Source organism: Cucurbita moschata, unplaced genomic scaffold, assembly GCF_002738365.1.
Source record: "Cucurbita moschata cultivar Rifu unplaced genomic scaffold, Cmos_1.0 Cmo_Scf00011, whole genome shotgun sequence".
Taxonomy (NCBI): domain Eukaryota; kingdom Viridiplantae; phylum Streptophyta; class Magnoliopsida; order Cucurbitales; family Cucurbitaceae; genus Cucurbita; species Cucurbita moschata.
The window spans coordinates 918983-943263 of NW_019268527.1; the positions used below are offsets into that span (position 1 = coordinate 918983).

At 37.7% G+C, this 24281-nt stretch overlaps 2 protein-coding genes, 1 long non-coding RNA gene and 2 other non-coding genes across 8 annotated transcripts; 4 read left to right on the forward strand and 1 right to left on the reverse strand.

Moving 5' to 3' along the window:
* Positions 1 to 1263: 1263 nt before the first annotated feature.
* LOC111449542 (synaptotagmin-2-like) lies at positions 1264 to 6208 on the forward strand. The gene is made up of 8 exons (XM_023089473.1): positions 1264 to 2288; positions 2419 to 2660; positions 2932 to 2950; positions 3379 to 3578; positions 3813 to 3922; positions 4072 to 4170; positions 4847 to 5285; positions 5381 to 6208. The coding sequence occupies exons 1-8, from the start codon at positions 1480 to 1482 to the stop codon at positions 5467 to 5469; spliced, it is 2007 nt and encodes a 668-aa protein (XP_022945241.1). The 5' UTR covers positions 1264 to 1479; the 3' UTR covers positions 5470 to 6208.
* On the reverse strand, positions 6086 to 7355 carry LOC111449543 (chaperone protein DnaJ). Of its 2 annotated transcripts, XM_023089474.1 has the most exons (6): positions 7229 to 7355; positions 6908 to 7000; positions 6785 to 6815; positions 6663 to 6689; positions 6467 to 6599; positions 6086 to 6379 (listed from the first exon to the last, which is right to left on the reverse strand). In XM_023089474.1, exons 1-6 carry the CDS (start codon positions 7292 to 7294, stop codon positions 6325 to 6327), a joined length of 405 nt encoding a protein of 134 aa, XP_022945242.1. In that variant the 5' UTR covers positions 7295 to 7355; the 3' UTR covers positions 6086 to 6324. The 2 variants fall into 2 exon arrangements, with proteins under 2 accessions (XP_022945242.1, XP_022945243.1); XM_023089475.1 differs by lacking the exons at positions 6086 to 6379; positions 6467 to 6599; positions 6663 to 6689 and having other exon boundaries at positions 6696 to 6815.
* Positions 7356 to 7427: 72 nt separating this feature from the next.
* Positions 7428 to 12375, forward strand: LOC111449544. Of its 3 annotated transcripts, none has more exons than XR_002711655.1 (4): positions 7428 to 7610; positions 7843 to 7948; positions 11672 to 11755; positions 11911 to 12375. It is a non-coding gene; the product is annotated as an uncharacterized LOC111449544 (long non-coding RNA). The 3 variants fall into 3 exon arrangements; XR_002711654.1 differs by having other exon boundaries at positions 11675 to 11755; XR_002711653.1 differs by lacking the exon at positions 11672 to 11755.
* A 10065-nt stretch (positions 12376 to 22440) lies between these two features.
* On the forward strand, positions 22441 to 22512 carry TRNAH-GUG. The gene has a single exon. It is a non-coding gene; the product is annotated as a tRNA-His (tRNA).
* A 620-nt stretch (positions 22513 to 23132) lies between these two features.
* Positions 23133 to 23204, forward strand: TRNAH-GUG. Its single transcript has one exon. It is a non-coding gene; the product is annotated as a tRNA-His (tRNA).
* The last annotated feature ends 1077 nt before the right edge of the window (positions 23205 to 24281 follow it).

Sequence of the window (24281 nt, forward strand, 5' to 3'; positions counted from 1 at the left end):
TTTTTTTTTTTTTTTTTTTTTTTTTTTTTTTTTTTTTTTTTTTTTTTTTTTTTTTTTTTTTTTTGTCTTCTTCCGTATTAAAAAAATTTAATAATATTTTAAAATAAAAAAAAATGACGGTTAGGATATGCTAGATAAAAATAATTAATATTTTATTTAATATATACTTTTAAATTTTCAAAAGTTTCCTTGAAAACTAAAAAATTCATATGAATAATACTCTTGAAAAAATTTAATAACATTATTGTATTATAAACGCTCCATCACCTCTCTCTTCTATTTTTATCTCTCCTTTGACTTTTTTTCATTTTTTTTCTCCCATATTCTCTTACTCTTGTCAAGATTTAAAGTATTTTAGCAAAATTGTACGTTAGTAGTTAAGTGTGTGAGTCAAAACGTCATTTGAGTCATAATTTTGAAAACACCAAATTTGTAACGAACGAAAACTTTATTGATACATAGATAAGAAATCACACAATCAATGCTATAGTAAAAAAATCCTACACGTGAGCATACACACGAATGGACAAGTCATATGAGTCATATTGCCAAATACTTAGCTAGCTCGAGTTGAGTGTCAAGGATGAGGTATCTTCGTTTCATTTGAAAAATTCACCTTTTTTTTTTTTAAATAAAAATGAGAATGAAACAAGATGATGATACCTCTCGAACATATGAGAGAAAGGTCAATATAGCTAGTAGCTAAAGGCTTGACTCAAACATATGGTCTCGATTGCGAGGAAGCCTCTATTTACCCCACCCTAGTACTGTTTGGTGATGGAGGATAGAGGTAGGGAAAGGAGTCTCGCTAGAGTCGTCATCGACATTGTTGATATAGAGCGAATATTTTTTAAAATTTAAGAATATTATTAAATTTTTTAAAAGTTGACGAGTAATAATTATTATTATTATTATTGTAGCTATATAATAAACAATAAATAGGAAGTTGGACGGCAAAAGCAGTTGAAATCAGAGGTTTGAATTTGAAGGGCTATTTTGGTCACGTTTATAATACTGTTTTAATTTCAATTACAATATGAAAATAAATATAAAAAAGGGAAGAAAAATAAAATGCGGAATTGTGGAGGGGAGAAAAAGAAGAAGCAGGAAAACGACGTCGTGAGAAAGGGATGAGTGGGAAATATGATATAATGAAACCACGACCATAGATTCTGCCACGTCATCTCCCTCCACTCCACGTGGCGCTTCCAAAAACTCAGAACTCATCGCTTCTATTATCACCCCCGTCTCGCCCAGTGGCTCTTCCCCCAATTTCCAGTCCCAATCCCAATCCCAATCCCTCCTCTGATTCCTGTTTTTCTGCTTTGATTTTCTTCAAATTCTTGCTTCAATTCCGCCGTCGTTCTCCTTTTGACTTCACAGATTCAGGTCAGTGTTGCCTGTGTTGCCTCTCAATCCATGTTGTTGATTCCTTATGATTTTGCATGTCCATTGTTCGTCTGTCTTTTCTGCATCTAAATGAATTCTTCGCAGTCTTCATCCCCGAGCTTTGGCTTATCCAATGCCTTTTCTGATCATTGTTCATGTAGTAATTTCATTGCGTTCTCCTCTTCTTATCGGAATCCCAAAAGAAGAAATCGATTTTCTCCAGCTTTTGTTCCTCGAAATTTCCGAACTAAATGGTTCTTTGCTTGTTCTATTTCTCCCGATGCCTCAACTCCTAATTTCAATCTACAATTTGCAACTTCTGCGAGGACGGGTGCTAAGAATTTTGTACTGAAGCGTATTGCTAATGAATTGGAAACGGAGCAATTTGCTCAGGATCCATCTCTGCAAGTGGGATCAAACTTCACTGGTTTCCAGGACGATCCTATTGTTGATAAGTTAAGGACACAACTAGGAGTCTTGCACCCTATCCCTTCCCCGCCTATTAATCGAAATATTGTTGGACTTTTTGTCTTCTTTTTCTTTGTTGGAGTTGCTTTCGATAAATTATGGACATTCAGGAAGAGAAGTAAATTTAGAAATGAGGATGGGCTTCGTGGCTCGTGGCCCCAAGTGCCTACTAGTTTCTCATTGTTCTTGGAGAAGGATTTACAAAGGAAGGAGTCGGTGGAGTGGGTGAATATGGTTTTGGGTAAATTATGGAAAGTTTATCGACCTGGGATTGAGAATTGGCTTGTTGGATTGTTGCAACCCGTTATTGATGATTTGAAAAAGCCTGACTATGTGGAGAGGGTGGAAATCAAGCAGTTTTCTTTGGGGGAAGAACCATTGTCAGTTAGGAATGTCGAGAGGCGAACATCCCGTCGAGCCAACGATTTGCAGTAAGTTTCCTATCTCCACCTGGGAAATCAAGAATTGCAGGATTGTCACCTTCCTGCAATTCTTACTGACGATAGAGTTCCATGAATTTACATTAGTCATTATTGTTTTTCTTCATTTAATGTTGTCTAGGTACCAAATTGGCCTGCGCTATACTGGCGGTGCTCGTATGTTGTTAATGCTTTCGCTAAAATTTGGCATCATCCCCATTTCCGTCCCAGTTGGTGTCCGAGATTTTGACATAGATGGTGAATTATGGGTCAAGTTGCGGCTTATTCCAACTGAACCTTGGGTAGGTGCTGCTTCATGGGCATTTGTTTCACTGCCAAAGATCAAATTTGAGTTGTTACCGTTCCGCTTATTCAATTTAATGGGTATGTCCTAATTTCTTGACTATGATAATGAATTGCATTTTATAGCTAGTAGTTGCAAGGATGTCATAGGGAGGTTTGACAGGGAAGCATGAAAAGTGGTTTACTTTTGTTCTTCTTTAGTTTATCTTTATGTTTATAGCAGGCATCCTTGTGGAGGTTCAATCGTTTTTCGAGGATAGTTTTTGTTTGCATTAAAATTTGACCTTTGGATGCTGACGCACGTTTCTCTTCTTCTTTCCGTGTTTTGGCTGCACGTTTGGGACAACACCAGCTATTCCTGTTCTCTCCATGTAAGTAGATTAATCCTTACTCTTGAATAATTGTTATATAAGTTGGTCAGTTCAAGGCAGAATAGAGACATTTTTTGTTGTAAAAAAATTGATTCTATGACAGAAAGTTCTGTATTGATAATCAATTCATGAACTATACGTGCTAATGAGAGTCTGAATTCGTTATCCATAATACTTGTACTAGAAAAGAGGATTGGTACTATTGAAGCCTTTTGTTTCGAGGATCGCCTTATGAAGTAGTGCCCAAGCGTACTTAAAAAAAAAATCTGATCTTTTGATCAGAATCAGTTTTCTGAATGTCATAATTTTGTTGTGGCGTTTCACCTTAATTTGCTCATACAGCTGATAATTTTAACGGAGTGTTCTAGTCGGGCTTGATTTTCCCCCTTCTATTTGTCATCTGACCCTTGCTTACTACGTTTGGATAGGTTTTTGACAAAACTTCTCACTGAGGATTTACCTAAATTATTTGTACGTCCAAAGAAGATATTTCTAGATTTCCAAAGCGGAAAAGCAGTTGGACCAGTCCCATACGAGGTTAAATCAGGAGATATGCAGAATAAAGATTTTGTTGGAGAACTGTCCGTAACCCTTGTAGATGCTCGAAAGCTTTCTTATGTCTTTTATGGTAATGAATATCGTTCTTTTCTATATTATCCTTTCTTGAAAACCATGTTTTGTTAATTACTGAATTTCTCATGCTTAGCTATCAAGTATTTGTGGTCCTTATCAATGTTGTTGTGGTACTCCCACCTTGTTTTCAGAAACGTAGCATCTGATTAAACTGTCGAAAGCAACTATTTATTCATATAGATTTATGATTCTACATTTTACTCATCGATCCGATCCCTATTTTTCTCAGGAAAAACAGACCCATACGTCACTTTAACCTTGGGTGATCAAAGAATACGTAGCAAAAAGAACAGCCAAACCACTGTAATCGGGCCACCTGGTGAGCCGATCTGGAATCAGGTGAAGCTCATTTCTGATTATCCTTTGTTTTACCAGAGAGGGTGTTCCATGAACAATAGTCGTTTAAGTGTTCCTTGGTTATTTTCGGGTTCTTTTTAATTCTTCAATCTCTTTTATGTACTCACGTGTATTGGTATTCGGGATTTCAGGATTTTCATATGCTTGTTGCAAACCCTAGGAAACAGAAATTGTATATTCAAGTGAAAGACTCTCTTGGATTTGCAGATTTGACTATTGGTAATGCAGAGGTAACTTATCTTATATCTTTCTTTGTAATTGTTCAAACTAAGTTGAGGAAAAACTAAAACTGCTGGCCTGACTATATTTGCTAAGGCCTTTTCTTACATCAATCATTTTGGTCATTTTTAAAGTTGGTTTAGTCTTATTTAAGTCCCAAAACTTGGCTGGCTATTACTGTAATTTGAATTTGCGTTTTCACTTTTCTATAATTTGGGGTTCGGACACCTCTGAATAGCTTTTGGCACTCTGCTCTTAGATAGTTCTATCGAATTAAACCACATGCTCCATCGCTTGTGCGGGCCCCTGTTAATTTTTTTGAGTTTCATTCTTGCGAACGTACTCCCCAAGCGGGATATTAACGTGTTAGCTACAGCACTGCACGGGTCAATACGCACAACGTCTAGTATCCATTATTTACGGCTAGGACTATTGGGGTATCTAATCCCATTTGCTCCCCCGGCCCAGCAGAGTGCTTTCGCTGTTGGGATGGAGTGTTTACTGATGAAAATTATCTTGTGAAATTCTTGTAGAATGTTGTACAAATGAACAAATAACATTGGATGGTCTATTTGTTTTGCATGGTTTTGGGAATCTTGTTAGAAAGAGAACAGTATGTGGAATTGGTAAATGGATGGATGGAAGTTGAATAAAATTTTGGCTTTGTTTTTGCGTATTCTCATACAGGTTGATCTTGGATCTCTTCAAGATACTGTACCAACGGACAGAATTGTTGTTTTGAGGGGAGGTTGGGGACTCTTTAGAAACAGGTCTTCTGGAGAAATACTGCTAAGATTGACATACAAAGCATATGTTGAGGACGAAGAGGATGATAAGGCTGCATCAGACGACGAGTTTTCTGATTCTGATGAACCCGAACCAAATGGCGCTTATGAGGGTGAAACGAATGCTGCAAAAGAACATGGTAAGGAACCATTTATGGACGTTCTGGCAGCTTTGATAGTGAGTGAAGAATTTCAGGGAATAGTGGCATCAGATTTGTTGAATTCTAAACTTCAGAATGATGCCACTTCTACTAGCATGGGTGCAACACGGTCGAGATCTGGTGATGCTGATAGTGACACCAAACCGACAGTTTCGGGCGTTAAAACTAGACGTTTTGCTGGTAATTTTGTTGTTTAGATATCCATTTTGTTATATATTTGATGTGATGCTAAATTTGGATGGTGGTGAAGTGTTTTAATCCGTATAAAACTGCAGAATCGGCACTGTTTTGGTTTGCTGTGATAACGAGTATATCAGTGCTTATTGCTATCAACATTGGTGGTTCGAGTTTCTTCAACCCATGATGTTATATGGTTCGAGTTTCTTCAACCCATGATGTTATATGGTTCGAGTTTCTTCAACCCATGATCCTATATGGTTCGAGTTTCTTCAACCCATGATCCTATATGGTTCGAGTTTCTTCAACCCATGATCCTATATGGTTCGAGTTTCTTCAACCCATGATCCTATATGGTTCGAGTTTCTTCTACCCATGATCCTATATGGTTCGAGTTTCTTCTACCCATGATCCTATATGGTTCGAGTTTCTTCTACCCATGGTCCTATATGGTTCGAGTTTCTTCTACCCATGGTTTTATATGGTTCGAGTTTCTTCAACCCATGATCCTATATGGTTCGAGTTTCTTCTACCCATGGTCCTATATGGTTCGAGTTTCTTCTACCCATGGTCCTATATGGTTCGAGTTTCTTCAACCCATGATCTTATATCAACTAAATGGTCGTGGAAACTTACCGATTCATCAGCCATTTTGCATCATTCTTCAGCCTTTGACTGCTTGTAGCTGGCTGCCTATCTGTCATCAAAGCTGCTGTTGACATACACAGACTGCGTATTCGTATTGAACAACGCATCCTTGGCAGGCTAGAGTGAAGTATACACATACACATTGAATCGGACGATAAAATCAATCAATTTAACCCGTGTTCGGGTTGTATATAAGGCGCTAACAGAGCAATACTCTGTTTGTGGCATACCAATTTTGACTTCAAATTATAATAACAAATGTACACTCTTTCCCCTTGCACCTTCATGTATCCGCTTGTTAATTTTCCTATCCTTTAACATTTATTCTTGCAAATCAACTAATCACAAAACTAAACATAGAACACTCTTGTTTTTGGTATAGTTCTTCCTGGCGTCAAGGAAGAAAAGGATTGTGAGAAGGATATGCTTCCTTCTGCTTTTTGTAAGCCCTGAAAAAATGAAGTAAAGCAATCAACTTGTTGAAAATGGTGGATTTTTTTTGAACAATTCATAACGTTTTGATGCTTCGAACTCACCGGGAAACATTCAATCCTCCAAGTGAAACAGTCCCCAGAATCAGTAACAGGAAGGGAAGCTTGATCAAGGCATGATTTCTTCTCCCTCCTTGCGAGACCGGAACCCCCCTTCTTACAACCCGTTCATATGAAGCTGTTCATAGTTGCTCGTCAAATCGGATCGCAGAATGAACTAACAAAGCCATGATATGTTTACCTGAATGTGAATCTCCTCTTCGGGCACCTGCAAAGATTTCGTTTAGGCTATAATCAAACGTGGAAGCAATTGAATTCGTTTTTGGTGATCTATTGGATCAGCTGTGGATACATGAGAATTACCAGATAACAGGAATGAGTAAGCTTCGGAAATCTGCAGCAGATGATATATCAAATTCTTGGATTCATGAAATGAACGCATTATATAGTCGCGGCTTCAATGGAAACGCGTTCCTTAATCCTTACCAGTTTGAATTTGGATTCGGCCTGAGACTTCTGATGAACAGGGAACAGGTCAGGATGAGAATCCCATACCTTCCTTTTGTAAGCTTCTTTTACCTGTGATGAAGAACAAGAACATAAACACACACATTCCTCAATTACGTATAAACCCTAACCAAACATCCGTCTACTTGGAGCAACAATCGGCCATTGTCTTCTTCAAAGATCGTCGCTGAAGATTCATCTTCAAAATATACTCATATTACTCATGGATTGGAGATCAGAAAGAACGGATTTAGAGGAAATTGAGAGAGATGAGATGTGTATATGGTTTTCATACGGCACCTGGGAAGGAGACGGGCGGGAACCGGGAGAGAATCCGAGCAAGATTCTGGCTTCGTCGCCTTGCATTTCTTTCTCAATATCTCCTTGTCCGTGGTCTCACCTTCTTCCACGTTTATCAATAGTAGCACTCTGCCGCTTAAAAGATTGGTCCACAGCCCAATAACAAAGCATATGTTGGGCTCAAATGCTCCAATGCTAACGGGCTTCGAGCCCGTTTCAGACAACACTTCCTTCTAGGGATTTGAGAAACAAGAGCGATATAGGAATTAATCGAGCGACTGTAGGGCTTGTCCATCACTCCGATCCCTCGCTCCACATTGGCGCACAAATCCTGCATCATTCGAGCCCGTTTCTGCTCCAACTTTTCGTTTTTGTTCTTCAGGTTCTCATCTTCTCATCTTCTATCTCTTTTGATCTCTTTTATTTCTTGTTTTCTTCGTTTCAATCAAGTTATTCTCGGCTTGGGCTTAGTGATGGGTTACTGAATCTTCGCTGTTCTTACGTTGGGAATTGGGATGCTATCGATTATCTGTTACTTTTTGAGATCTTTGTCTGTATTTTTGGAATGCTTGACCTACTAAATCTGTGGATCTCTTCAAACTTGTTTGAAATAGGCGAAGTACGATTACATTGGTTATCAATGGAGCTTATCAATGTAATAGAACAAAGGTTGATGGCCATGAGCTCAGGAGTATGTTTCTTCTAAGTATGATCAACCAGGTACCACTTGTTCTTACTTTTCTTGTGCTTTCTCCTTTGTTGTATAGACATCACATAGCTTGGAGATTTAGTATTTAAGTACTGTGTTGAAGCTGAACAATAAATCGAATGAGATAAAACATAAACATGATTGATGTATCATATTTTATTGTTTTTCTATATCTTTGTAATTTATTTGATGATTATAAGGAGAGTTTCTCCACCATTATAAGGAGAGTTTCCCCACCATTTAAGTGCGATGATTTTAGCAAATATTCTCATGCTATTAGAGCCTTAGAGCCTTTTTGGTTTAGCAACCCTGATCCTTTATTTTCGATGGCTTTTGAATCCTTTACTCATTTTCTTCTCCACCACTATTATTGGGTTCGATTGTGCAGGAGCAGTCTCCATGGCTGCTGGATCGGCTCCACCTGTTTGGCCTCCAAATCATCCTTCACAGGCCCACCCTTTGCCATACTCTATCTATACCACCTCACCTTCTCCAACACAATTGGTTTCCCTTTGGCCAACATAGCCTCTCTCATGTTCTTCCCAATCAGCCTTTCATCCTTCGCAGAAACCCTAATCTTAGCATTCTCATCAGCACGCTCTAATACCATGAGAATATTTGCTGAAACCACCACACCTAAACCGTGAAGAAATTTTCTATTTCTAATTATCAAATAAATTACAAAGGATATGGAAAGAATAATAAATAGAAAGAGTATGACAAATATGATATATTTATAATCATTGAATAAATTACAGAGGATATGGAAAGAACAATAAATGGGATGTGCAATAATAAATACTAGATATTTGACTATAATAAAAGAAAAAAATATGATATTTATGGTAAGCTTTAATGGAGGCAAATATCTAGATATTTGCCTGTAATAAAAGGTCAAATATGATATATATCCTAAACTATAATTTAGGACTAAATATCTTTAACACCCTCATCAAGCTGAGTGTCTAATTTGAACAAACGTGAAGCTTGGATCTGAAAAATTCAAAGAGAAGTCGAAAAACACTTTTTGTAAAGATGTCAGCTACCTGGTTCAGAGGAGATGTTTGGTTGGGCGACATAGTATTTTCTTGGCCATTGAAAACTGTAGAGGGATCATCGGGAAACGTTGATGTTGCCTTGGCTCCGACGAGAACATGTCTAATCCACCCCTGATGGTCTTTTTATTAATCACTTAAAATATGCTTGAGATATTCTTACTCGTGCTCATTTGTTCGATAGCAAACCAGTCCACAAGGCGCAGACTCCACTCTGTCTCTGCCCCTCTTTTTCTTTCTTTGGCTAAAATACACGCCAGAGTCACATTCTCAGTTTCTGCTCTCTTCTTCCTCTCTTGCTCTAACTGCCACCACGTCCACCCTTCCTTCTTCACAGCCACCATTGAACCCTCTCTCTATCTCGGGCCCTTTTCTCAAAATAGAGCTATTGCCCAGATTCTGAACCCTCTACCTTGCGTCTCTATAGTCCCCACTCTATGGTTGTTTCTCGGTGGTTTTCTTTCTCTGTTTTCATACTCTCTCTCATTTCATTTCAATTCCATTTATAACAGCAATTTCTATATCTTCCAATGTTGGATTTGCATAAATTCTTATGAAGATTTTCCATTCTCTCTCTTTTTTTTTTTTTTTGTTCTATTTGCGGCTTGACCAAGACCCTTATAATGGTCCTTTCTCTATTCTCCTTCTTCCTCTGGTTTTCCCCCTCCTACTTCGTGGGTTAGACATATTTTTGTAGGAGCTAAAGTAGCATTGCCGTTACCCAACGATCCCTTTGTAGTTTTCTATGGTCAAAAATACATGCCGCCCAACTAGACGTCTCCTCTGAACCAGGTTGCTGGCATCTTCATAAAAAGTGTTTCTCGACCCCTTTTTGAATTTTTTAGATCCAAGCTTCATGTTCGTTCAAATCTGTCTCTCAGCTTACTGGGAAAATATCCATGAATTATAGTTTACCATATATATATATATATATATATATATATATATATATCATATTTGACCCTTTATTATAGGCAAATATCTAGATCTTTGCTTCGATTATGGCTTACCATATGTATTTGCCTTTTATTATAGCCCAATATCTTGTATTCATTTATTGCTCTTCCCATTTATTAGTTTTTCCATATCCTTTTTTATTTATTAGATGATTATAAATAGAGAATTTTCCCACTGTGGGGTGTATTTAAGTGGGGTGACAGTAGAGAAACTTGTAGAATTTTTGGGAGGATAAAACTTTATAAGGATACATAAAGTTATATTCTTCCTTTTCCACCGAGTGCCAACATATACATACATATCTGTTACCTATTTAAATATATATAGGTAATTTGAGACCTTTCCTAATATATTATGAATCTAAAAACATGCATCATGTACATCTATTCGTACATGTATTACAAGTGATTCTTCAACACACTGAAACACACTGAATGCTGCAGTTTAGGCTTCATTTCATCTTTCTAAACCACATCTTGGTTCTTGCACATCCCGATCTTTCTTTTGAGTTTCTCAAATAATGAATGTTTCAAGGGCTTTGTGAATAGATCTTCAATTTGTTAATCACTTATGCAAAACTCGAGCTCAACAATGCTTTTTATACACAAATCATGCAAGAAAAACAAAATTTCGATGTGCTTACTCCTTCCATGCTAATTTTTAGACAACTTGATAGTTAACATATTATCACAGTAGATAACAGTCGAGCTTGGTTGCTTATGATAAAAAATTTCAAGTATCTTGTTTAGCCAAATTGCTTGGTTGCTTATGATCAAGAATTTCAAGTATCTTGTTTAGCCAAATTGCTTGGCACAAACATGCTGCTTCTACCACAAACTTTGCTTACATAGTCGAAAGTGTCACAATAGACTTCTTTGAAGACAAGCAAAAATTTTCTGAACTCATCATGAAAACACAACTCGAAGTACTTTTGCGATCATTATGTGACACTTTCAACTACAAGTAGAGTGTGTGGCAGTAGCACCAAGGCTCGTGCCAAGCAATTTGGTTAAGAAAGATGCTTAAAATTCTTGATTAGAAACAATCAGGTTTGATTGTTATCAGTTGTGTTAATATTTCAACTATCCGTTGTCTAAAAATCTTGTGTTGCAGGTAAGAAGTAAATACATCGATGTTTAGTTTCATTTCTTGAGTGATTTGTGTAAAGAAGGCTCTGTTGAACTTAATTTTTGTAAAAGCAATGAGCAAACGGTAGATCTGATCACGAAGTCTTTAAAACAACCATTGTTCAAGAAGCTCATAAGAATGACGAGGATGTGTAGAAAATCCAAGATGTGGTTCAAGAAGATAAAGTGAAGTCCTAAAGTGATTTATATAGAATTCAATTTAAGGATGCGTGTTGAAGAGTTACCTACATGAAGATTCATTGGTCGATAATAAATTAGTACATGCATTCTTAGTTACACGTGTTAGATTCGTACAATCATGTTTTTAGATACAAGATACGTGAATGGTATCGAAGAATGTCCCAAATTATGGCACTATCTGGAAAATGAATAATGTAATTTCCTGCATCCTTATTCTATTTGCAAAACCCATGACCTGCCAATATAGTCATTCACTGCTTCTCCCTTTTGCAATTGGTGAATTTCAATGTCTTGTCTCTGAGGCTGAGCACGTTTCATTTTTGTTGAGCCTCTCTCTAGTAGTTGGGGAGGAGAACGAATCATTCTTTATAAAGGTGTGCAAACCTCTTTCTAGCAGACACGTTTTAAAAACTTTGAGGGAAAATCCAAAAGAGAAAACCAGCGGTGTTTTTGGCCACGAAGCTTATTTTTTGCCATGGTAAGTTCAAAATCTGCTTTATCAAGAGGCTTATTTTTTTTTTTTGCCACGGATAAGTTCAAAATGTAAGCGACAATAGCATAGCGTGCTCCGTATCATTGGTTATATAATATTTCGACACACTCGAAAGGGTTATTTTGTTTGGGTCAAAACAGGTATGAGAGACGCACATAAGAAAAGTTGGAAGTATGAAAGTGGTAGACAACGGAACCAGATCACGAAGGATATGAGGTGATTTTATTGGTATATGGTGAGTTTTATTTTCCTTTGAAGTAAAATGTATATATATTTATGGCCTTCCTTCATAAGAGGCTGTTGCTGCATATCATGAGCCTTTTAACATTATTTAAAAGTATGCCATTGAGGAAGCAATGCAGGGGTAGACTCTGGATAGTTCGTGGACGCTCTGTTATTGAATCCTTCACTTCATGTTCTTCGTAGTGGCAGTGAAGACGCAAGAGAAGAGCATTGCATCACGTAGGATCTGCCCACTTTGCATTTGATTCAGGTATAACTGAAAATCTAATTGTTACAGAAATACAATACTACACGTGAGGTGGGGGTGGGGTTATTGTAACGGCACAAGCCCCATCGCTACAAATATTGTCATATTTGGCTTTTCCCCTTTGAGTTCCCTCAAGGTTTTTAAAACGTGTCTGTTTGGAGAGGTTTCTACATCTTTATAAACAATGTTTTGTTCTCCTCCCTAACGAATATGAGATCTCACAATCCACTCCTCTTCAGGGCCCAGCGTCCTCGATGACACTCATTCCTTTCTCTAATCAATGTGGGACTCTCCAGTCTACCTCTTTAGGGCCCAACGTCTTTGCTGGCACATTGCCTCATGTTCACCTTCCCTTCGGGGCTTAACCTCCTCGCTGGCATATTGCCCGATGTTTGGTTCTAATACCATTTGTAACGGTGCAAGCCACTGCTAGCAGATAGTCTTCTTTGGGACTTCTTCTCAAGGTTTTTAAAATCTGTTTGCTAGGGAGAGGTTTCCATTGTTTCGTTCTCCTCCCCAATCAATATGTGATCTCACAATCCACTCTTCTTTAGGGCCCAGCGTCCTTGATGACACTCATTCTTTTCAACAATCGATGTGGGACCCTCCAGTCTACCTCCTTTAGGGCTCTGGCACATTGCCTCATGTCCAACTTCCCTTTAGGGCTCAACCTCCTTGCTAGCACATCGCCCAGTGTCTGGTTCTAATACCATTTGTAACAGTCCAAGCCACCTAGCAGATATTGTCATCTTTGGAGCTTCCCTTCAATGTTTTTAAAACGCGTATGATAAGAAGAGGTTTCCACGCCCTTATAAAGATTATCTCGTTCTCCTCTTCAATCGAGGTGAGATCTCACAGTTACCATACACCTTAAAAAAAGGAAGAGTTTGGTTTCGTTATGATACAACAGAACACAGTCGTGTCGAGAGTGAGTTGATCCTGAAAAAGGGGAAACCTTGATCCTATGGAAGTTAAAACAAAACAAATAATAAAACCAAAAGAAGAGTATGGGGATGGAGATGAGAATATGAAGGCAGCCAGGGAAGAGGCAGTGCATGAGTAGAGGCCCAACAAAGAGAGGAAGGCAAAGGTTTTGTTTTGTTGAGGACTCCATCCATGCGCTGTCTGTTCCCCGCTGCCGTTCTCCCAATCCCCCAAATTCAACAACTACTTGCCCTTACCTTGTGCGTGCCACTTGGGTTTGTTTTGAAGGATCCCTCAACCATTAGTAAAATCTCAAGCTTAAATAAACACCACCACCACCACCACAGCCACCCCTGGCCTTTGCTAGGTAATACTGCAGTACAATGCAAGTACAACCCCCTTACTAGCAGTACCACTACACCATGGATGTAGTACACTATCAATCCAATCTCCTCAGCCTAAGCCTAGCTATCATTGTACTGCATCTGCATGTGGTTGTACTCTCTTATATGGGTTTGCTACTCCTACCAACTTCTCTCCCATCCTTCCAACCCCATCCCTGTTTTTCCACATCTGTATGTTTAAATAATCATCTCCCATATTTAATTAATGAATCATACAGATCAAGACCGTGGAAGAATGCAATGAAGAATTGCATTCAACGACCTTATTTCAAATTTTTTAAAAAGTGTTTCTTTTTCTTTCATTTCTTACTAATACTTTTATATAAACATAGTTAAAGATTTTAATTTTTTTTTTATAATTGTATGTAGGGGTGGATTAGGTTCGATTTCATGCTTGATTAGGCTCGATTTCATGCTTGATTAGGCTCGATTAGGCAATGTACAATTAGGCTCGACTGTGTCATGTTGTACAATGCAAGTACAACGACCTTATGCAATGTACAATTAGGCTCGATTCATGCAAATTGATATTCTTTCCATGTTAAATCACAATGAACTATTTCATGCTCACTAACTAGAACAAGTGGAGCAAATAATGAGAATACCGTTTGTATGTGATAATATAATAATGTATTTGGCCCATCTTATTTTTGAGATGGTTAACAATGGTCCCATTATATAATATTTCTATTTTTAGATTAAATTAAATTTTATTTAATGATGATAAGCTTATATAGAATTTAATAAGTTTAATTAATAAAATAATCCAAATTAATTCAAAATATCAATAAAATTAAAAAATTCATTTAATATCATGAGACGTTATGACGGGCTCGTCTCGATTCTGCTTCCTAGGTGTCGAATTGCAATGTCGTGGGGGAATGTTAGGTTATGGAGTCTGCTCTCTTATTTATAGCTTGGTGAACGGTTATATCCGGTAAAACTATATTTGGTAAAGCTATATCAGTAAAGTTATATATGGTAAATAGCTATATATAGTAGATGGTTAAATCTGGTAAAACTATATATACTAAATAATTATATATAGTAGATGATTAAATATGATAAAGCTATATATAGTAAATTAAACTATATATATATCCCATCCAGCAGAGCTTTGAAAATGTACTTTTTATTCTCTGTATTCTCTCTTATACATACTCATCAATACAAATTCTTTTAGCTAGAGTTCTCTTTGCAATTTTCCCTTTTTTATTCTCTGTCTTCTCTCTTATACATACTCATCAATACAAATTCTTTTAGCTAGAGTTCTCTTTGCAATTTTCCCTTTTTTATTCTCTGTCTTCTCTCTTATACATACTCATCAATACAAATTCTTTTAGCCAGAGTTCTCTTTGCAATTTTCCCTATCCTGTTCTTTGTGTTCGTCTAGATCGAGTGTGTGCGTTGTTGTGCGATCCTAACAACTAGTATCAGAGCTAGGCGAAATTCACCACGATTTGTGAAGATGGAAAGTTCAAAGATTGGAATTGAGAAGTTCGATGGATCCGATTTCGGTTTCTGAAAGATGCAGATTGAAGATTATCTGTACCAGAAAGATCTTCACGAACCCCTGTTGGGGGTGAAGCCAGATACCATGACCACGGAACAGTGGAAGCTCAAGGATCGACAAGCCTTGTGGCTGATCCGGTTGACGCTATCCAGAAATGTGGCGTTCAACATTATCAAGGAGAAGACAACGTCAGATCTATTGAAAGCGCTGTCAAATATGTATGAAAAACCGTCGGCTATGAACAAGGTGTATTTGATGCGGAGATTGTTCAATCTATAGATGTCTGAAGGTGGATCTGTTGCTGATCATATAAATGAATTCAATATGGTCTTAAGTCAACTGAGTTCGATGGAAATTAATTTTGAAGATGAAATTAAAGCGTTGATTTTGATGTCATCTTTACCCGAGTCATGGGATATTGTTGTTGCCGCAATCAGCAGTTCTCGAGGATATGATAAACTGAAGTTTGATGAAATTCGAGATGTAGTTCTCAGCGAAAGTATTCGCAAACGAGAAACTGGAGATTCATCAGGCAATGCTCTCAGTGTTGATCGAAGGGGAAGAAGTAAATCAAAGAGCTCAAACAAACATGGGCGATCAAAATCAAATAACCGGGAAAAATCTCCAAACAGGAAAAGGACACTATCGAACAGATTGTACAAAACTGAAGAAGAAGCACAATCATATATCTAAAGATGATGATGATTCTATATATACAACAGAAGATACTGAGGACGTTTTAATCCTTAGTGTGGTCAGCTCAACTGATTCCTGGATTTTGGATTCAGGTGCATCGTTCCATTCGTCTCCAAGTAAGGAATTGTTTTGAAATTTCAAATCAGGAAATTTCGGGAAGGTGTATCTTGCCGACAAATAAACCTTGGAGATTGAAGGGAAGGGAGATGTCTCCATACAAACTCCAGCAGGAAATCAGTGGACATTACAATATGTCAGATACATTCCTGGTCTCAAGAAGAACCTGATCTCTATTGGTCAGTTGGATAGCACAGACTATGCAGCAGAGTTTGGAAAGAGTTTGATAAGATAAGGAATCAATACAAGGGGAATAAGATTCGGATTACCTTGTCGATCGAATATCTCAAGCCAAGAACACTTTGTTTGAGATTCGAATCACTCCAGAAGCAAGATCGATCATGTCTAGCTTCAATGATTCTTGTTGATCAAATATCTCAAACACTTGTTTGAGATTCGAATCACTCCACAAGCAAGATTGATCATGTCGAGCTTGAATGATTCTACATGCAATCTAAACTACATAGAATTGCAAAGAAACTTAGCCATTGGCTAAAGAAAAGCACAAATGGTTCTTTTGATATATCTTCTAAGTCTGATTACAAATACAACATAGATGGCTTTATATAGCCTCAAAATGAAACTATTAAAGGCATTCCAAAAGTTGTAACATTCACACTTTATGGCCATAATTAGTCATTATGTAAATGTAACCGAAATTAAATAAAAAGTCTTAAAACACAATAACTCTAAATTATAACCCACCCAAAATTTACAACAATCAAACTTTATTCTTCTTCAATGTAGCATGAATTGAAACATCTTTTGATAATTTTGACAACCTTTTCTTCACATCTTCATTGAAGCATATTGTATGATTGATGTCTCTTGGTTCATATCAGAGTTCGTGGAAGATTGTGAAGAGCGCCATGGTTGTTGCACGTGGCACAAAATCCGGAACCTTATACACTACTGCAGAGTGTATAAACATGACTGCTGTTGCTGAGAGTGCTTCCAATTCATCTATGGCACAATAGACTTGGACATATGAGCGTCAAAGGAATGAAGATGCTGACTGCGAAATGAGCTTTAGAAGACTTAAAATCTGTTGATATGGGTCTTTGTGAGAGCTGTGTTATGGGCAAACAGAAACGAGTTAGTTTCACAAAGGCTGCCAGAGAACCGAAGAAAGTGCGGTTAGAAATGGTCCATACAGACGTCTGGGGACCATCTCCAGTTTCATCACTTGGTGGATCAAGGTACTACGTCACCTTCATCGATGACTTCAGCAGGAAGGTATGGGTTTACTTTCTGAAACACAAGTCAGATGTGTTTACCACCTTCAAGAAGTGGAAAGCTGAAGTTGAAAATCAGACAGGCTTGAAGATCAAATGCCTGAGATCTGACAATGGAGGAGAGTACAACAAATCAGAGTTTATAACATTTTGTGCAGCTGAGGGAATTAGATTAATAAGAACAATTCCCGGTAAGGCAAGACAAAATGATATTGCAGAAAGGATGAACAAAACATTGAATGAGCGAGCAAAAAGCATAAGGATTCATTCTGGACTACCAAAGACATTCTGGGCTGATGCTGTGAACACAGCAGCATATTTGATTAATAGAGGGCCGTCAGTACCCTTGACGTTCAAATTGCCCAAAGAAGTATGGACAGGAAAAGAACTCAAGTACTCTCACTTGAGAACTTTTCGTTGTACTGCGTATGTTCATGTTGATCCAGAGAAGAGAGATAAACTTGATGCTAAGGCTGTGAAATGCTACTTCATAGGCTATGGCTCTGACATGTTCGAGTACAAGTTTTGGGATGAGAAAAATATGAAAATCCTAAGACACTGCAATGTGACCTTTGATGAAAATGTAATGTACAAGGACAGAGAGAAGATAAACTCTAAGACTACGAAGCAAGTGGGAGTTGAACTTGAGTGGTAGAAAAATTCACGCAGTGATGTTACAACAGAAGCTCAAGAAACTCCTGATCCTATTGCTGAATTACTAGACGTGGAACAAGTTACACCTGAGCAGGTGTTGAGGAGATCATCCAGAACTATCAGAGCACCAAATAGATATTCAGCCTCATTAGATTATCTGTTGCTGACTGACGAAGGAGAACGAGAGTTCTTTGATGAGGCCCTACAAGTAGAAGATTCAACCAAGTGGGAGCAAGCCATGGATGATGAGATGAGCTCACTTGAAAAGAGTAATACGTGGGTGCTGATTAAGTTGCCTACAGGAAAGAGAGCTCTGTTGAACTAGATGGAAGAAGGAGGTTTAAGGCTCGGTTAGTAGCTAAAGGATATTCACAAAGAAAATGCATTGATTATGCTGAGATCTTTTCTCCAGTTGTGAAATTAACTACTATCCGAATTCTACTGAGTATTGTTGCATCGGAGAATTTGCACCTTGAGCAAATGGATGTAAAAACGGCGTTTTTGCATGGAGATCTAGATGAGGAAATCTATATGCAACAACCAGAAGGGTTTGCAGCTCAAGGCAAGGAGCACATGGTGTGTAAGCTCAATAAGAGCTTGTATGGACTGAAACAAGCACCGAGACAATGGTTTCCACCTTCATGTGCAAGAAGTTTGACACCTTCATGTGCAAGAGTGGTTTCCACAGGAGTGAAAAGGATCAGTGTTGCTACCTCAAGAAATATACTGATTCTTATGTGTTTCTACTCCTGTATGTGGATGATATACTAATTGCTGGATCAAGTATGAGAGAGATAAACCACCTGAAGGCAAGCTTGTTTTTAGTATTTGAAATGAAATATTTGGGTGCAGCAAAGCAGATTCTTGGGATGAGGATTTCTCGAGATAAATTTGCTGGCACATTAAATCTATCCCAAGAGCAATACATTAAGAAGGTATTGTCCAAATTCAAGATGAATGACGCTAAACCCAGGACTACCCCCTTGGCAAATCATATTAAATTGTCAAAGGGGCAATCTTCCAAGACAGTTGAGGAACGTGAGCACATGACATCAGTTCCGTATGCTTCTGTAGTTGGGAGTTTGATGTATGTTATGGTCTGCACTAGACCTGACATAACACATGCAATGGGAGTTGTTAGCAAGTACATGACAAATCTAGGGAAAGAACATTGGGAAGTTATGAAGTGGCTTCTGAGATATCTGAGAGGTACATCCAATACTTCACTTTGTTATGACAATGACAAAGTAGTTCTGCAAGGTTTTATGGATGCTGATCTGAGTGGAGATGTAGACTCTAGCAAGAGCACATCTGGATATATCTACATTATAGATGGAATAGCAGTGAGTTGGATGTTCAAGCTTCAGAAATGCGTTGCTCTTTCATCTACTGAAGCTGAGTACGTGGCAATAGCTGAAGCTGGAAAGGAGATGATATGGATGACAAACTATCTAGAAGAATTAGGCAGGAAGCAGTGCAAAAAGATCCTTTATACAGATAGTCAGAGTGCCATACAGTTGGTGAAAAATCCAATCTATCATTCAGGGACAAAACACATTAGAAGGCGATACCATTTCACTCGCAGGTTAGTGGAAGAAGGTGATATGTGTTTGGAGAAGATAGAGGGTGTAAAGAATCCAGCAGACATGTTGACAAAATGTGTTGATGTTGTAAAATCAAGGTTATGCAAAGCCTTAATTGGTATGGTGTAGTGATCGTTTGAGAATGAAATTCTTGATTGACTAGATCAGTCTCCAAGTTGGAGAATTGTTAGGTTATGGAGTCTGCTCCCTTATTTATAGTTTGGTCAATGATTATATCCGGTAAAGCTATATTTGGTAAAGCTATATCTGATAAAGTTATATATGGTAAATAGCCCTATATAGTAGATGGTTAAATCTGGTAAAGCTATATATAGTAAATAACTATATATAGTAGATGGTTAAATCTGGTAAAACTATATATAGTAAACTGAACTATATGTAGAGCTTTGAAAATGTATTTTCTATTCTCTCTATTCTCTCTTATACATAATCATGAATACAAATTCTTTTAGCTAGAGTTCTCATTGCAATTTTCTCTATCCTGTTCTTTGTGTTCATCTAGATCGAGTGTGTGCGTTGTTGTGCGATCCTAACAGGGAAGGAAACAACGATTTGAAGGTCACAGAAGATGGAGGACGACAGAAAGAATCGTCAGAAAATTATTCGGGAAGAGAGAGAAAATTGAAGAAAATTGCAAGCGAGTCGGGTGAAGAAGACAACCAATTTGGGTCAACTTTGGGTTGGATTCCAGTTACTTAGTACGAAAGCCAACCCATGATGAACATTCAGTTCAACCCAAAGATGCGAGTAGGACAAACCCAAGCCTCGGTTCACGACCAACATGAAGCCTAGTAGCTGCGAACCAAGCCCCAAAGCCCACCTACAACGCTCGGCCCAACCAAGCCTAGAACCGACGACCACAACCCAAGAACTGCAGGAACAACCAGAGAGAGCGACCTGAACTCCACGCCTCGACCCGATTCACGACCAGCTCACATGTCTTCACCCCCCCAACGACACGTGTTGCATGTCACAATCATGCTTGTCTAAAGTATGTTGTTTATGGCTGCATGATAGATGTCCTAGTCTTGCTTGTTCGGGTCGGTTGATAGGGACGTCAACCAATTGAGTGGGGGAGGATGTCACGGTCATGCATGTCCAAGGCGTGTTGTTAATGGCTGCATGACAGATATCCCGATCTTGCTTGTCCAAGACGTGTTGTCCATGGTTGCATGCCCGTTCCAAACCCGTTTTACATGCTTTCATCCTAGATAGGTCTTTACCATTCCATATTGGGTCAGTATGAGGGTGTATGTTCACCAAAATTGTGTCTACACGTGCAAGGGCTAAAATGCCCCAAAATATGCTATAGGGGGATATGACTAATTGTCAACTGTTTCCTATCCGATAGTTATATGCAGTAAGCCGTTATTCTTTTTTTCTTACAGTCCCATATAAAGCCATTTCCAATTTCTCAAATCTTGCTCTCAAAACTCTCTTTTGAAATCTCTCTGCCCCCGATTTCTAAAACTTCCTTCTTGAACCGGAGCCAGAGGCTCGAGCATACGTCGTGAGACGACGCAAGAACGAATGGGCTTAACTCACTTGTTGCTGGAAAGTGAGTGCCGCACAATCGCAAGTCCGCTGCCATGAAAGTGCGATTGTGACACTGTGCATGCAGATGTCAACTCCTTAACTCAACGCATCTCGGCTCGACTCATCAGCTCCTCGGCTCCTCGGCTCCTCGGCTCCTTGGCTTAGGCAGCTCGATATACAAATAATATATCATTTTCTAGGTTTTTTAACCTCTCGAAGCTAGTTTTGACCTTATTTAAGGCAAATAAGTTACGTATGAGGTTCGTTTACTCAATTTAAGTTGAATTAAGTTAGAAAAAGAAATTTGCCAAGGAAATTAGTTAAATTTCTGATAAGGTTGACAATATTTGGAACAACCTCAAAGGACAAACTCAAGCAGGGAGAATACCGACTAAGGTCAATCAAGTAACTGGTCTTACTATCGATTTGGTTAAAAGTTATTGTTTGTATGATTACACGTCTTATATGTTTGATATGTGTGAATTGTTTAGGAAACGATATGATTAAGATATGGTTATGGAACGATATGACTATGATGTCTATATGATTAGGATATGTTTATGAAACGATATGATTATGATATGTCTATGTGAATATAATATGTATTACGAAATGATAGGACTATAATATGTTATGTGAATGATATGATATATGTTATTGTATGATACGTTTGACGATATGACGAATATTGTGATATGCTTTATGATATGATAGGTTTACTGTATCACATGATATGTTGGGAGACACGATATGCTTATGATATAATACACGTGACATGATAAGATGTATGATATGACTGGCCTGACAATAAGATGTTTTGACAAGATACACAACCCAGAAATTACATGAAAATTTATGATAATGATATGATATGAAGAAAAATTCTAGAGAGGTTTTCTAACATGATAATGAAAAAGGAAAAATGTTGGGACCTCATGCACATAACTCAACACCGTCAAGATAGGCTCTAATGAACAAATTGCAGAGAAAATTAGAAGTTTGTTAGTTTATCCTTAGTCATGAACCGGATGAATAATTGGTTAAATATTGAAGTAGTTATAGTTTAGTGGTGAGAATTTTACATTGTGGCTATAGAGGCCTGGGCTCGAATCCTAGTAGCCACATTTGCTTTTTTTAGCTGCAAATTAGAGCAAACGGATGCAGTAAATTATCCAAGTGGTTGTAATTTAGTGGTGAGAATTTCACGTTGTGGCGTGGAGACCTGGGCTCGAATCCCAAACGGCCACATTTGCCTTTTTTAGCTGCAAATGGATGAAGCAAATTAGAAGTTTGTTGGTTTATCCTTGAAAGTGATGAATGATGGCTAAATATCTAAGTGGTTGTAGTTTAGTGGTGAGAATTCCACGTTGTGGCCGTGGAGACTTGGGCTCAAATTCCAGTAGCCACATCTACTTTTTATAGCTACCAACGAGCAAATTTGAAGTTTGTTGGTTTATCCTTAATCATGAAAGTGATGAATGTCAACCAAATATCCAAGTGGTTGTAGTTTAGTGGTGAGAATTCCACGTTGTGGCCGTGGAGACCTGGGCTCGAATCCCAGTAGCCACATCTACTTTTTTTAGCTACAAACGAGCAAATTTGAAGTTTGTTGGTTTATCCTTAGTCATGAAAGTGATGAATGTTGGCTAAGTATCCAAGTGGCTGTAGTTTAGTGGTGAGAATTCCACGTTGTGGCTGTGGAGACTTGGGCCTGTAGTTTAGTGGTGAGAATTCCACGTTGTGGCTGTGGAGACTTGGGCTCGAATCCCAGCAGCCACATCTACTTTTTATAGCTACCAACGAGCAAATTTGAAGTTTGTTGGTTTATCCTTAGTCATGAAAGTGATGAATGTTGGTTAAGTATCCAAGTGTCTATAGTTTAGTGGTGAGAATTCCACGTTGTGGCCGTGGAGACCTGGGCTCGAATCCCAGCAGCCACATCTACTTTTTATAGCTACCAACGAGCAAATTTGAAGTTTGTTGGTTTATCCTTAGTCATGAAAGTGATGAATGTTGGCTAAGTATCCAAGTGGCTATAGTTTAGTGGTGAGAATTCCACGTTGTGGCCGTGGAGACCTGGGCTCGAATCCAGCAGCCACATCTACTTTTTATAGCTACCAACGAGCAAATTTGAAGTTTGTTGGTTTATCCTTAATCATGAAAGTGATGAATGCCAACCAAATATCCAAGTGGCTGTAGTTTAGTGGTGAGAATTCCACGTTGTGGCCGTGGAGACTTGGGCTCGAATCCCAGTAGCCACATCTACTTTTTATAGCTACCAATGAGCAAATTTGAAGTTTGTTGGTTTATCCTTAATCATGAAAGTGATGAATGTTGGCTAAAAATTCAAGTAGCACTAGTTTAGTGGTGAGAATTCTGGCCGTGGAGACTTGGGCTCGAATCCCAATAGCTGCACTTACTCCCGTTAAGAAATGAAAATAGATATTTATTATATTATTATATATAATATGAAAATGGGAAAAATATATTTATTGTATTTGATACCCTTTAAATATTAAATCAATTAATATATATCTTATAATATTTAAATATATATCGTATATTCAAAATTTCATTAAAGATTATTTAAATGCTAACCTTGACTCTCTCAATCCTACCCATTATTCGTGCAAGCCTCGACTAGAATTAAATACTTCATTTTTCCTTAAAAGTTTGAATTTCTAGAATTGCTTTAAATTTATGATTTCAAAATGAAATAGAAGTAATAAATACTTAAAAAAATAGAATTAAAAAAATATAAAAGAACATAGTAAAAAAATTAGAAAAATAGTCCAAGTCAACCCTGGAGTGGCATTTTGGTCATTTTCATCTCTATTTCTTAATTAGAGAAAAATGATTTTAGGATAAATAATAATCGGGGTTCTCCAATCATGTCACGAGTAAGCGTTTTTCTAATCGATAGTAATATCTCTTAATAAACATGCAGGAATGTACTTTGTTAAAATTAGGGTGCTAGAGCTAGAGCGGTCTCCACATTGACTATAACATCTGAGTCCCAACGAATATTACATTGAATATAACATCTGAGTCCCAACGAATATTAATTTTCCCAACGAATATTAATTTTTCCAACGAAGATTAATTTTCTTAATTTTTGAAATTTTATTAAAGGCTTAGAAGCCAAATTTCAAGATGAAGTAAAGAAAAAAAAATGCTTAAAAAATCAAAAGAATCAATATAAAAAAATAAAAAAAAATAAAAAAAAATAGTCCACTCTAAGACTAAAGTTATGATTTTGACTCATTCCTAACTAGGGGTATGTAAGAGCCCTAAACATGAAAAGAAAACGAGGAAGTAGGGTTTGGGGTGAGAAAAAG